Source organism: Pygocentrus nattereri, chromosome 12 (genome assembly GCF_015220715.1).
Source record: "Pygocentrus nattereri isolate fPygNat1 chromosome 12, fPygNat1.pri, whole genome shotgun sequence".
In the NCBI taxonomy this organism is placed as follows: Eukaryota; Metazoa; Chordata; class Actinopteri; order Characiformes; family Serrasalmidae; genus Pygocentrus; species Pygocentrus nattereri.
In genome coordinates, this window is record NC_051222.1 from 36814120 (window position 1) to 36827101 (window position 12982).

Here is a 12982-nt window from a genome sequence, read left to right on the forward strand (position 1 = left end):
CAAACACATGACAAAACCAAATATATGACAAAGGAGACCCCAAACTGCTGAGCAGCTGGAATCCTACATCAAGAATTGTTGAATTATTTGATTTTCAAAACTACAGCAGTGTCTCCTCAGTTCCCAAACGCTTACAGAGTGTTGTTGGGGCAGTCGTGGGCTGGAGGTTAGGGAACTGGCCCTATGACCGGTTCGATCCCCAGTGCTTACAGTCCATGACTGAGGTGTCCTTGACACCTAACCCCCAATTGCTCCCCGGGTGCTGTGGATAGGGCTGCCCACTTAAATGATCTTAAAATACTTTCAGAATTGAGCCAAAATACTAAAGTACTTATATAAAAGACATTTCTTTTGTAGGTCTTCACTGTAAAAGGCCATTACTGAGATCACTGGGAAGGTTTCAGTGAGTTTCCACAGCAGTTCTGCCTCCATTGAGTCTGTATGAGTGAGTTTGGAGAGCAGATCTGTGTCGTTACGAGTTTTGATCATGTTTAGACAGGACACCAGGCCGAGTGGTCATTCCTACTGCAGTACAGTTCAGCTGTCTTTCTATGTGCTGCACTCTAGATGGCACTAGTGAGTCCTTTTTCAGACCAACTCACAAATGACATCACAGCACTGCTGTCCTGCATTAGATCTAAACATATAACACATGTATTTACACGTGAGTTGAGGGCCTCATCAGAGAACTTTCAAGAAACGGAAACCAAACAGAGAAGATCAAGATAAAACACTATGAAGTGGTGAAGAAGCCTGGTGAACTCTGTAGTTTCACACACAATCAGAACAAATAAAGCCAGTCAAAGTGAGCACTTAGTAAATTTACCAACAGAAATGGTTTGACAAACAAACATTTAACGTTTTTTTTGCATTTCATTGGTGCAGCAGGCAGAGAAGAAAATGTTCACACTTTCTCCCATCGGGTGCTAAAAGGGAAATGGGAGGGTTTATCATTCTGCTTAGTTGAACCACAGGCAGGATATACTAAGACTAAGATACAGAATAGAAAGATAAGCACATCTAATACACTTGACCTAGAGGTAATATGGATAAAGCTGGAATGACTTTGAAGATCCTCCTCATCTTCACCCTCTTCCTGATTTCAGGTAAGGAGATGCTCTTCTAAATAATCAGCACTATCAGCAGCGTCAAATGAAGCCTTTACTCAGATGGACATTTGTCCTCTTTTAGTAGGTGGAGCAGAATCAGAGAGAGTGACAGGATATTCAGTAGGAGGAGTCCTCATCAAGTGTAGATATGAGACACAATACACATCAAACCAGAAATATCTCTGTAAGGGTTCATGGTTAAACTCTGCTGACCAGATCAAGACAGAAGTTAAAAATGAGTGGATAAACAGTGGAAGATTCTCACTGGTGACAGCAGTGCTGCACAGTTCTGGGTGATGATCAGGGAGCTCACTGTAGAGGATTCTGGAACGTACCACTGTGGAGTTGATATAAAAGAGCAAAAAGACGTCTTCACACCAGTGGAACTGAAGATAGAGGAAGGTGAGTCTCTCCCAGCACTGCACCTGTTTATTATCCTAAATAATAAAATTATCCTAAAAAAGTATCACTTAACTTGAAAGAAGACGTGATGAAACACAGCGGTGAACACGCCCCCGTCCCAACTTTTTTGATACGTGCTCCTGCCGTCAAATTCAAAATGGGCATATAAGTCTAGAAAATATAAGATTTGAAGTTTCCATATTTGATATGTTGTCTTTGTACTACTTTCAGTTACACACAGTGTTTTATTTATGTCACACAACATCCCAACTTTTTTTAAAAGGGGTTGTATTAAATAATGATGAGTGACTGTTAATACCTGATTAGTTCGTTATCAGTCAATTGTGATTTAAGAGCTAATACATGCCTTATTAACTATTGTTATTACAAGGGATTCTCATCACATTTGTAAGACAAAGAGAACAAGATTGCTCAGTGCTGTTGTTACACACATTGTGCTGTAGATGGCAGTAGAGGCCTTCTGACACAGATTAGCACAGAATCAGTGACATGAACATGAATATTCAACAGTGGAGTCATGCATATTCATTAATGTCAGCTAATTTGGAGAAAGCAGCAGACAGTTCTACTAATCAAATGCTCAACACATGTACAACACTAAACAGTGACCTATATACTGACACAGACTAAGGGATGGTCAATGAATATGGATTCCCCTGCATTCATTTGATAAGTGTAATATGACTAGAGACTTGCCTCCTGCCTTAAAATCATATCGTCTTAAAGAGGCTCTGAGATAAAATATTTTTTGCATTTCATTGGTGCAGCAGGCAGAGAAGAAAATGTTCACACGGGTGCGAAAAGGGAAATGGGCGTGTTTATAGTTCTGCTTAGTTGAACCACAGGCAGGCTATACTAAGACTAAGATACAGAATAGACAGTTAAGCACATCTAATACACTTGACCGAGAGGTAATATGGATAAAGCTGGAATGACTTTGAAGGTCCTCTTCATCTTCACCCTCTTCCTGATTTCAGGTAAGGAGATGCTCTTCTAAATAATCAGCACTATCAGCAGCGTCAAATGAAGCCTTTACTCAGATGGACATTTGTCCTCTTTTAGTAGGTGGAGGAGAATCAGGAAGAGTGATGGGATATTCAGGAGGAGGAGTCCTCATCAAGTGTAAATATGAGACACAATACACATCAAACCCAAAATACCTCTGTAAGGATTCATGGCCAGGGCTCACATGTACTGATCAAATCAAGACAGGAGTTAAAAATAAGTGGATAAACAGAGGAAGATTCTCACTGTTTGATGACACCAGAGCTGCACAGTTCTGGGTGATGATCAGGGAGCTCACTGTAGAGGATTCTGGAACGTACAAGTGTGCAGTTGATAGAAATTTTGTCATTGATATCTACACACCAGTGGAACTGAAGGTAGAGGAAGGTGAGTCTCTCCCAGCACTGCACCTGTTTATTATCCTAAACGTCCTGTATCATTAGCATCAGCTGCAGTGAGGATGACTGCACATGAGACAAAGTGGGAATTATGTTCTATTTGGCTGAATAAGAAGACAAAATACATTATCTCTCTCTTCACAGACTCCTTGCCAGTCCATCTCATCTCTGATTGGATAAGTCCTGTTTAATACCAGCTGTGGAAATGCATTTGTGTATTTTCTCATATGTAATAATGACTATAGGTTTATTAGATTCTACATACTTGGTATTTGTCAAAAGTACTTTTTGTGATGTTGGCAGATCCAGCCTCATGTTTCCCCAATTCTCCCAGATTTCAAAACTTCTTACCATCCAGTTTTCATTACTCAAGTACATATTAAAATGACTTTGTGTATCCCTAGAAACTCTGAATACAGACTTCTCCTGCATTCCTTTAGTAGAAATATACAGATCCTTCTTGCCTCAACCTCCAAAAAGTACTTACAGAAGAAGGGTGTGGCCTGCAGAGAAGTGGCAGAATATGCAGAGAGAGGAGTCGTAATCAAATGAAGATATGAGGGATAATAAACACACATCTGTCTGTAAAATAAGAAAGAAATCAGTGATATGTGATATGTTGTCTACACTGTGTAGGTGAGTTTTAACACTTTCATCTGATTGTTTATGATTGACAGATCAAGACTACGAGAAGAGCGTCAGTGTGACTGGCCATGTAGGAGGAGGGGTCAACATCAGATGCAAATACCCACAATCCCACAGCAGTGACCCCAAGTTCCTCTGTAGGAGAGTGGGTTCTGCTGACTGTACTTATAAATCATCAGTTAAAGAGAGCAGAAGATGGATAAATGAGGGAAAACTCTCTCTACATGATAACAGAGCAAAGCAGATCTTCACTGTGAGCTTCAACAGTCTGACTGAGGGAGACTCTGGTGAATACTGGTGTGGAGCTGAATCAGACTGGACATCTGACCATGGATACAAGGCCTATATCACCCAGATCAACCTCAGAGTTACTAGTGAGTTTACATTCAGAGTCTTCTATATATTTTATCATTTTAAAGTACAACTCCAATTCCAATGAAGTTGGGATGTTGTGTAAAACATAAATAAAAACAGAATACGATGATTTGCAAATCCTTTTCAATCTATATTCAACTGAATACACTACAAAGATGAGATATTTAATGTTCAAATGGATAAACTTTATTGTTTTTTTGCAAATATTCACTCATTTTGAATTTGATGCCTGCAACATGTTCCAAAGAAGTTGGGACAGGGGCGTGTTTACCACTGTGTTACATCACCTTTCCTTTTAACAACACTCAATAAGCGTTTGGGAACTGAGGACACTAATTGCTGAAGCTTTGTAGGTGGAATTCTTTCCCATTCCTGCTTGATGTACAGCTTCAGCTGCTCAGCAGTCCGGGGGCTCCGCTGTCGTATTTTGCTCTTCATAATGCGCCACACATTTTCAATGGGAGACGGTCTGGACTGCAGGCAGGCCAGTCTAGTACCCGCACTCTTTTACTACGAAGCCACGCTGTTGTAACACGTGCAGAATGTGGCTTGGCATTGTCTTGCTGAAATAAGCAGGACGTCCCTGAAAAAGACGCTGCTTGGATGGCAGCAGATGTTGCTCCAAAACCTGGATGTACCTTTCAGCATTAATGGGGCCTTCACAGATGTGCAGGTTACCCCTGCCATGGGCACTAACACACCCCACCATCAGAGATGCTGGCTTTTGAACTTTGCGCTGAAAACAATCCGAACAGTCCTTTTCCTCTTTGGCCCGGAGGAAACGACATCCATGATTTCCAAAAACAGTGTGAAATGTGGACTCGTCAGACGACAGGACACTTTTCCACTCTGCGTCAGTCCATCTCAGATGAGCTCGGGCCCAGAGAAGCCGGCGGCGTTTCTGGGTGGTGTTGATATGTGGCTTCGCTTTGCATGGCAGAGTTTTAACCTGCACTTGTAGACGGAGCGACGAACTGAGTTCACTGACCGTGGTTTTCCGAAGTGTTCCTGAGCCCATGTGGGAATATCCGTTACAGAATGATGTGGGTTTTTAATGCAGTGCCGTCTGATGGATCGAAGGTCACGGGCATTCAATGTTGGTTTTCTGCCTTGGCGCTTACTTGCAGAGATTTCTCCAGATTCTCTGAATCTTTTGATGATATTATGGACTGTAGATGATGAAATCCCTAAATTCCTGCAGTTGCACGTTGAGAAACGTTGTTCTTAAACTGTTGGACTATTTGCTCACGCAGTTGTTCACTAAGTGGTGAACCTCGCCCCATCCTTGCTTGTGAACGACTGAGCCTTTCAAGGATGCTCCCTTTATACCCAATCATGACACTCACCTGTTTCCAATTAACCTGCTCACCTGTGGAATGTTCCAAACAGGTGTTTTTTTTTAGCATTCCTCAACTTTCCCTGTCTTTTGTTGCCCCTGTCCCAACTTCTTTGGAACGTGTTGCAGGCATCAAATTCAAAATGAGTGAATATTTGCAAAAAACAACAAAGTTTATCCGTTTGAACATGAAATATCTCATCTTTGTAGTGTATTCAACTGAATAACAGATTTTCAAATCATTGTATTCTGTTTTTATTTATGTTTTACACAACGTACCGACTTCATTTGAATTGGGGTTGTAAGATCTTTACAGTCTTATAAGATTCTATCATTGAATTTCTTTGAGTCTGCAGTCTGGAAAAAGTCTGTCTAACAAAAGCAGATTGAGATCAAAGTCTGTTATTTTGTTTATATCCTCAAATATACACAAAACAACTACATCAAAATGCATAAATAACTATTTTAAATGTACTTTGTTTTTATAACTTACTTACTCATCACGTACTTAGTTTATAACTAACTTACTTACTTGGGTGGTTGGTAAGTGTAGTGGTTAACACCTCTGCCTTGTAGACTGGGGTTCAATCCCCACCAGGGCAAACACCCTACACTATACCAATAAGAGTCCTTGGGCAAGACTCCTAACACCGCCTTGGCCTACCTCTGTAATATGATCAAATTGTAAGTCGCTCTGGATAAGAGTGTCAGCCAAATGCCATAAATGTAAATGTACTCATTAAGAAATAAGGACAGTTTTATGATGATATGTAATGACACCAGAAGAGACTTTTTTCCATCATCTCCATGAACAAAATGACTGGTTGCCCTTCATTAAGGCACCTAACCCCCAACTGCTCCCCGGGCACTGCAGATAGAGCTGCCCACCGCGCTGGGCAAGTGTACTGACTGCCCAGGTCAACTCCAAAGAGCACAGAAACAAACTCATCTACATCTACAACTGCAAGAGTCCCTCATTTAAGACTTCAACAGATATAATATTCAGACTGTATATGTCCTGGTAAACTGGGGTCAGTCAGCAATAATGACATCTACACAAACGCCTAAACAAACTGACATTTTCCCTTCAGGTCCAGATGTTCTACCACAGTCATCAACACACATCAGTTCATCAACCACACAACCAACCACATCCTCAACTCCTGAAACCGCATCATCTCCACTGTCTGCTACAGGTATTAACACTCAATGTAGAAACAAAGAACCTCTGCCTTTATATTGTTCGTTTGACCAAATGATCAGTTTGATGTTTGTATCTGATTCTCTACTTTAGGTTCTCCACCTCCAGCATTTCCAGTTTCCTCTGTGGTCACTGGTGTGTCTGTGGTTGTGCTGCTGCTCCTGATTGGACTCTTATTCTTCGTTGTGACTCTTAGAAAGAGAAACAAAACTCGAGGTACCACCACACACAAACATATACACACATTGGGTACTTAGACCTACACACACTGTTACTTGACCTACTAACTTCATCATAGGAAACAATGTTTAGTGAAGACAATTTCAGTCCTGTGGTTTTGGGCTGATTTATTACAAATTCCATTCAGTCACTGGACAAATTACTGGTTTCTCCCAAACACTTTTCAGATCTGTGTGTTCAGAAGTGAGAGCAGCATGAATTAAACACATTCATTAGAGAAAAAAAGAAGAAATTCACTAGGCCTCAGTGGACTAACAGTGATGGACACATGCTGCCCTCTGCTGGCTATAAATGAACACGTGTCCAAACAGATAGAAGAAGGGCAGACTACATTATATATCATTTACTACTGAGCACAATGTCTTTGCCAATTCTTAATGTAGAGCTGAGCTTTTGGATTTTTTCATCCTCCTCAGGTCCAGCATCAATCCAAAGCCAATCACACAGAGGCTCCTCAGACAACCACCCAGTGAGTCATGATTGTTATTTCAATGCAGGATCTCATTGTAAAAGATACACAAACGACATATTTAATAACAAGCTGTCAAAAACTGGGAGACTGAGCTCTAACTGCTCTATAAGGGCTACAATAGCTGAGATTACTTCAATTGAATTTGAGTAGTTTCTATTGTCTTTTTAAATCTCTGCTTCTCAGGTTTCCTGTGATGTCTATGTCTATGAGGAGGTTAAAGACATTCCTGGCTCAGATGCTGGAGTTTCCACAGTCTACTCTGCTGTTGAACTACTGACAAACCCCTCAGAACCTTCTCAGACTCTTTATGGTAATGTCCAGTTATCCACAAACCCCTCAGAACCTTCTCAGACTCTTTATGGTAATATCCAGTAATCCACAAACCCCTCAGAACCTTCTCAGACTGTTCCAACGTACGCAACCGTGAATTTCAGCAAGAATGCAGATAGTTCTACTGATGCTGTTCCCACGGCAACCATCAACAAGGAGAACGACTCATGTGACTACGCCACATTCGAATGTTAGTGGAAGTAGTTTTCATGCTACGCTTGTATTCTCACCCATTTTCTAGTCTTTTATTTCTTGAAGTCTGTAAATGTGTTATTTGTCATTGGGGTTAACCGCTTAAATGTCCAGGGTCCACCGACAGGCCCAAAGAGTCGATCAGCTAGTTTACATTGAAGATCCTGTAGTTATTATATAATAAGCTTTAGTATGTAATAAGCCTTGGATTTGAAGTTGATCATACGATGCATGAAGTGTTTTGCAATTGGTGAAACACGCGGGTGTTTTGTGTGATTTGTTGTTTTATATGTATATGATAGAAGAATGCACAGCTACAGTTTATTTTTGCTTATTTAGTAAAACTAAATGTCCAAAAGTTTGTGGACACTCCTTCTTATTAGTAACTTTGGTAGCTCTCACTGCTGATGCAGGAGTTCAAATGCACACACAGCTTGTGTAATACACATAGAAAAACACTGACCAATAGAACGGGACGCTCTAGAGCAGCCGCACATAGGCCTAAGGTCACCATGCCCAACAAATCCCAGCATTGAGCTGAGGAGCAGAGCTGTGTTCCCTGGAGTGATGTCGCTCCATCCCACACCTTTGGGATGAGTTGGAGTGATCGAGAGCTGGTCATCAAACACTAATACCTGATCTCACCAGAGCTCCCACTGCTAAATGCAATCAAATCCTCACAGCAATATTACAATATTTAGTGTAAAGCCTTCCCCAAATAGTAGAGACACATACTGTAGCAGAGGGGAAGAAACTCCATTTTAACAGTCTTGTTTTTGAAAGAAACATTGGAGGAGTATGTGTCCACAAACTTTTGGCCATATAGTGTATTTCTGAAGAATTACTCAGTATCTGCTATGAAACAAATATGTAAGCTGTATAGTTAAAAGACTGAATCATAACATGCGTAAAGCTTATTAATGTAAACTGATATGTAACCTGTGCTGTCTCTTCATATGGCGACACTGAAGTTATGAAATATAACACATATTGTACGTTCCATTGAGCTTCTCTAGCATTGGTAATAAATTAGACTAAGTGATCCTTATTAGTCCCATAATGGGGAAATTTTACCCCCACATTTACCCCATTAGTGAATTGAAACACGACATACGCACTAGTAAACACACACACTAGGGGGCAGTGAGCACACCTGCCCAGAGTGGTGGGCAGCCCTATCCACAGCACCCGGGGGTTAGGTGTCTTACTCAAGGACACCTCAGTCACGTACTGTGGGCTCTGGGGATCGAACCCGGTGACCTTCTGGTCACAGGGCCAGTTCCCCAACCTCCAGCCCACGACTGCCCCAAGCTAATTGTGTAACATTACTCAGAAGGGTAATTTAATATTTTAACACATTTCAAAGCAGCGTAGACAAAGGAGTTTTTACATAGCAGTATAAAGGCGGTGCTTTCATTGTCTGCTTCAGAATAATTATGGATGTCTTTCCAGATTACAGGTCATTGTATTCACAGCTTTCTCAACCAGTTTTATGAAATGTACACACTTCGGATTTCGCTCACTCTAGGGTCATTCTGTTCACAGAACAAAATAACAAACTGAGTAAACAGTATTACTGGTAATGACTATAAAAAGTCATATAAACTGTAAGCAATGCTTCCAAAGTGAAGTAGGCCAAAGGAAAATAAATAACATTGCAGCACATGAGCCCTGAGAGAGAGCATAGAGAGACAGCAGGGAGCACCTTAACCCTACTTTGCCTCTCTGTGCTGAACTAAGTTTGTATCTTATTAGATATTAGCAGTGTTCATTCATACTGTCCTTCTCATCCTGTGCTCTAGATGGCAGTAGAGGCCTTCTGTCACAGACTCAATAACAAGCATATATCCAAAAAAGGAGTGTAATTCAGATATTAGTGGAATATCTGCTGCATGAATCTGAATCTTCCATTCAGATTCAGTCAATCAGATTCTTATTACATAGAGAACACATCAAAGACCGCTGAGTCCTACTGTTACACACATTGTGCTGTAGATGGCAGCAGAGGCCTTTTGACCCAGACCAGTACAGGATCAATGACATGAACATGAATATTCAACAGTGGAGTCAAACATATTCATTTGGAGTCAGCAAAGCAAAATTATGCTCCCCAAATGCTGCTCTTTGAAAGCATTAGATGAAAGGAGGAAGGGGATAGAGGAGAGATGAAGGAAGGGTGAGAGTTCAGTTGCAGTTTGAGTCGTATTTTCTGGAAATCTGAGCACAATGTGTAACTTTATTGAGATCTCCACTTAAACTGGAGATGCATGTGAGATTACTGAGGTGTTTTTCACAGGAGAAACATCTGAGCAGCAGGAGAGACTTGAACAAAAGCCTTTCCATCAGGGGGCGTCTTCACAAACCCTCTCAAAGTAGCACTGCTGATCTAGGGTCAGATTTCTCCCTTATTTACAGATACTTTAAGATTAAGATTAAGATCAAGAGACCCTTATTAGTCCCACAACGGGGAAATTTCACCTCTGCATTGTAACCCATCCGTGCAGTGAAACACCACATACACACTAGGGGGCAGTGAGCACACTTGCCCAGAGTGGTGGCAGCTCTATCTGCAGTGCCCGGGGAGCAGTTGGGGGTTAGGTGCCTTAATCAAGGCACCTCAGTCACATCTTGTCTGCTCATGGGATTGAACCGATCGCAAAGCTGGTTCCCCAAACCTCCAGCCCACGACTGCCCCCCTTTACTGACAGGACCAGATCCTAGATCACCACTTCTACTCTGAGAAGCTTTGAGAACACATGCACTGGTCTCACTGTTGTCCAGGAGAAGGTACAGAGATGGTAAGGAGACCTCTTTACTTTTGAGAAACTTTTGTGCAGTGAAATAGACACTCATACACTACAGTACAGTTAAACAGAGGAGTGCAACAGCCTTAATGAGGATCAACACAATTCAAAGCCACTATTCACTATTTTACTGCAGTGAATTTGATTGTAAGCATTTTAATCACCATTTTGCTCACACTTACTGCACACATCATCATGCTGAAATATCTTCAGCCGTCACAGTGTCAAAAAGGAAGGGAGCTTGTCATTAGTTTCCGTCTGAGGTGTTGCTGGAGATACAGCACAGTCACAGAGACAGAGAGAGTGGAAGTGGACGTCTCAGGGCATCTGGCCAATGATATCTGTCTGAGCTGGTTAGTCTGTGATCCTGAACTCAGAATGAAGACCCTCCTCATCTTCACCCTCTTCCCTATTTCAGGTAAGAAGATGCTCTTCTAAATAATCAGCACTATCAGCAGCATCAAATGAAGCCTTTATTCAGATGGACGTTTGTCCTCTTTTAGCAGGTGGAGACTGACGGGATAATCAGGAGGAGTTGTTTTGTGTTTCTCGATACAACCAACATCCAGATTAAATATCTGGAATCAGAAAATGAGCGTTTGTTATTGAATTTCAACTGCAGTTTAGCTTTATGCAGGGTTTGAGTTGAGAGGGAGGTGGGGAGATTCAGTCTACCCATTTCCTCCACTGACCAATCACATTCACTCTCCCCGATTCCTCCACTGACCAATCACATTCAGTCTACCCATTTCCTCCACTGACCAATCACATTCAGTCTACCCGATTGCTCCACTGACCAATCACATTCAGTCTACCCGATTCCTCCACTGACCAATCAGATTCAGTCTACCGGATTCCTCCACAGACCAATCACATTCAGTCTACCCGATTCCTCCACTGACCAATCACATTCAGTCTACCCGATTCCTCCACTGACCAATCAGATTCAGTCTACCAGATTCTTCCACTGACCCATCAGATTCAGTCTACCAGATTCTTCCACTGACCCATCAGATTCAATCTACCCGATTCCTCCACTGACCAATCCGATTCAGTCTACCCGATTCTTCCACTGACCAATCACATTCAGTCTACCCGATTCTTCCACTGACCAATCACATTCAGTCTACCCGATTCCTCCACTGACCAATCAGATACAGTCTACCCGATTCCTCCACTGACCAATCAGATTCAGTCTACCAGATTCTTCCACTGACCAATCAGATTCAATCTACCCGATTCCTCCACTGACCAATCAGATTCAGTCTACCTGATTCCTCCACTGACCAATCAGATTCAGTCTACCAGATTCTTCCACTCATCCATAAGTTCCCGTCCTTTAGAGTCTGAACCCCAGCACAGTTTATCTGTCTGGAGAGTGAAGAATCAAGCCTACTAGGTTCACTATCAGAGTGCAGTTTGAATAGTTGCTTATAAATATTTATCAGGTTGAAGGCACCTTTAAACAGGACTGTAAATATTACATGCAGCACAACTAAAGTTGGTGTTTTACACTGACAAAAAACTTTACTGTTGAAACTTTTAATCTTTTACTTAAACCCTCCAACATCACATAACCACACTGTAAACATAATGGTAGACATCATATGCTGTCATTAGTTTTCATGACTCATTTTTTTCAGTGATATTGCAGTACCAAGTTTCCATAATCAAAAAATGTCATGGTAAACCAAAAAGTACTGTGTGATATAAAATGTTATGACAGCAAAAACTATGATATCTGTCATAAAAATAGCTGGAAATATGGATATATGGCACATTACATTACTCAGATGATGAATAATGACAGCATGAAAGCATGTTCTGTCAAACCTACACTTTTACATGGATTAATTATGTACTATACTATGCATGTTTTGTCAATATTTATGGGCAAATAAGTGAATATGAACTGGTATTTCCAGATTAGAAGAATGATGAGAATACGACGTTCACAGCCTTCTCTTAGGCTTTATTCTCTTGTGGATAGAATCAATACAGTTCTCACTCATTTACACTTCCCACCTTTATCCTCTAGATGGCAGGACGGTCTTAAAAATAAAGGTGTCAACAAGGGTTCTTTGGTGCAATGGCATAGAAAAAAAGAACCATTAAAGGATGCTTCTTCAAATGATCATTTGTGTCAATTAAGTGTCCGAGTGAGAAAAAAAAATATTCTTTTTATATTTTCAATCTCCACCTGGTCTGCGGTCAGACGTTCTCACACATAGTCACATAAATATGTGGAGGTTTTTCTACCATGAACTTCAATAATCCATTAAATCCCCTTTCTGTACTCCCCTCGGTAAGAAGACCACAGTGATGTGGGAAGTAGGGGCAGTGAGGGAGCTGGAACCCCAGATTTCAGGATGGAGTGTGTTCTTCAAATGTATTAAAATAAATAAATAATTAAATAAAGACAAATGCAAGTTAACAATTTTCCATCCAAAGA

General features: G+C 41.1%; 1 protein-coding gene across 5 annotated transcripts; it reads left to right on the top strand.

Annotated features, from left to right (window-relative positions):
- Positions 1-1015: 1015 nt before the first annotated feature.
- On the top strand, positions 1016-8726 carry LOC108414469 (CMRF35-like molecule 8). 5 transcript variants are annotated; one of them, XM_017687337.2, is made up of 8 exons: positions 1016-1106; positions 1192-1511; positions 2595-2654; positions 3613-3954; positions 6383-6487; positions 6586-6708; positions 7149-7201; positions 7388-8726. In XM_017687337.2, exons 2-8 carry the CDS (start codon positions 1406-1408, stop codon positions 7577-7579), a joined length of 981 nt encoding a protein of 326 aa, XP_017542826.1. In that variant the 5' UTR covers positions 1016-1106; positions 1192-1405; the 3' UTR covers positions 7580-8726. The 5 variants fall into 5 exon arrangements, with proteins under 5 accessions (XP_017542826.1, XP_037399032.1, XP_037399033.1 ...); XM_037543135.1 differs by lacking the exon at positions 1192-1511 and having other exon boundaries at positions 1020-1106; XM_017687338.2 differs by lacking the exons at positions 1016-1106; positions 1192-1511 and adding an exon at positions 2308-2509.
- The last annotated feature ends 4256 nt before the right edge of the window (positions 8727-12982 follow it).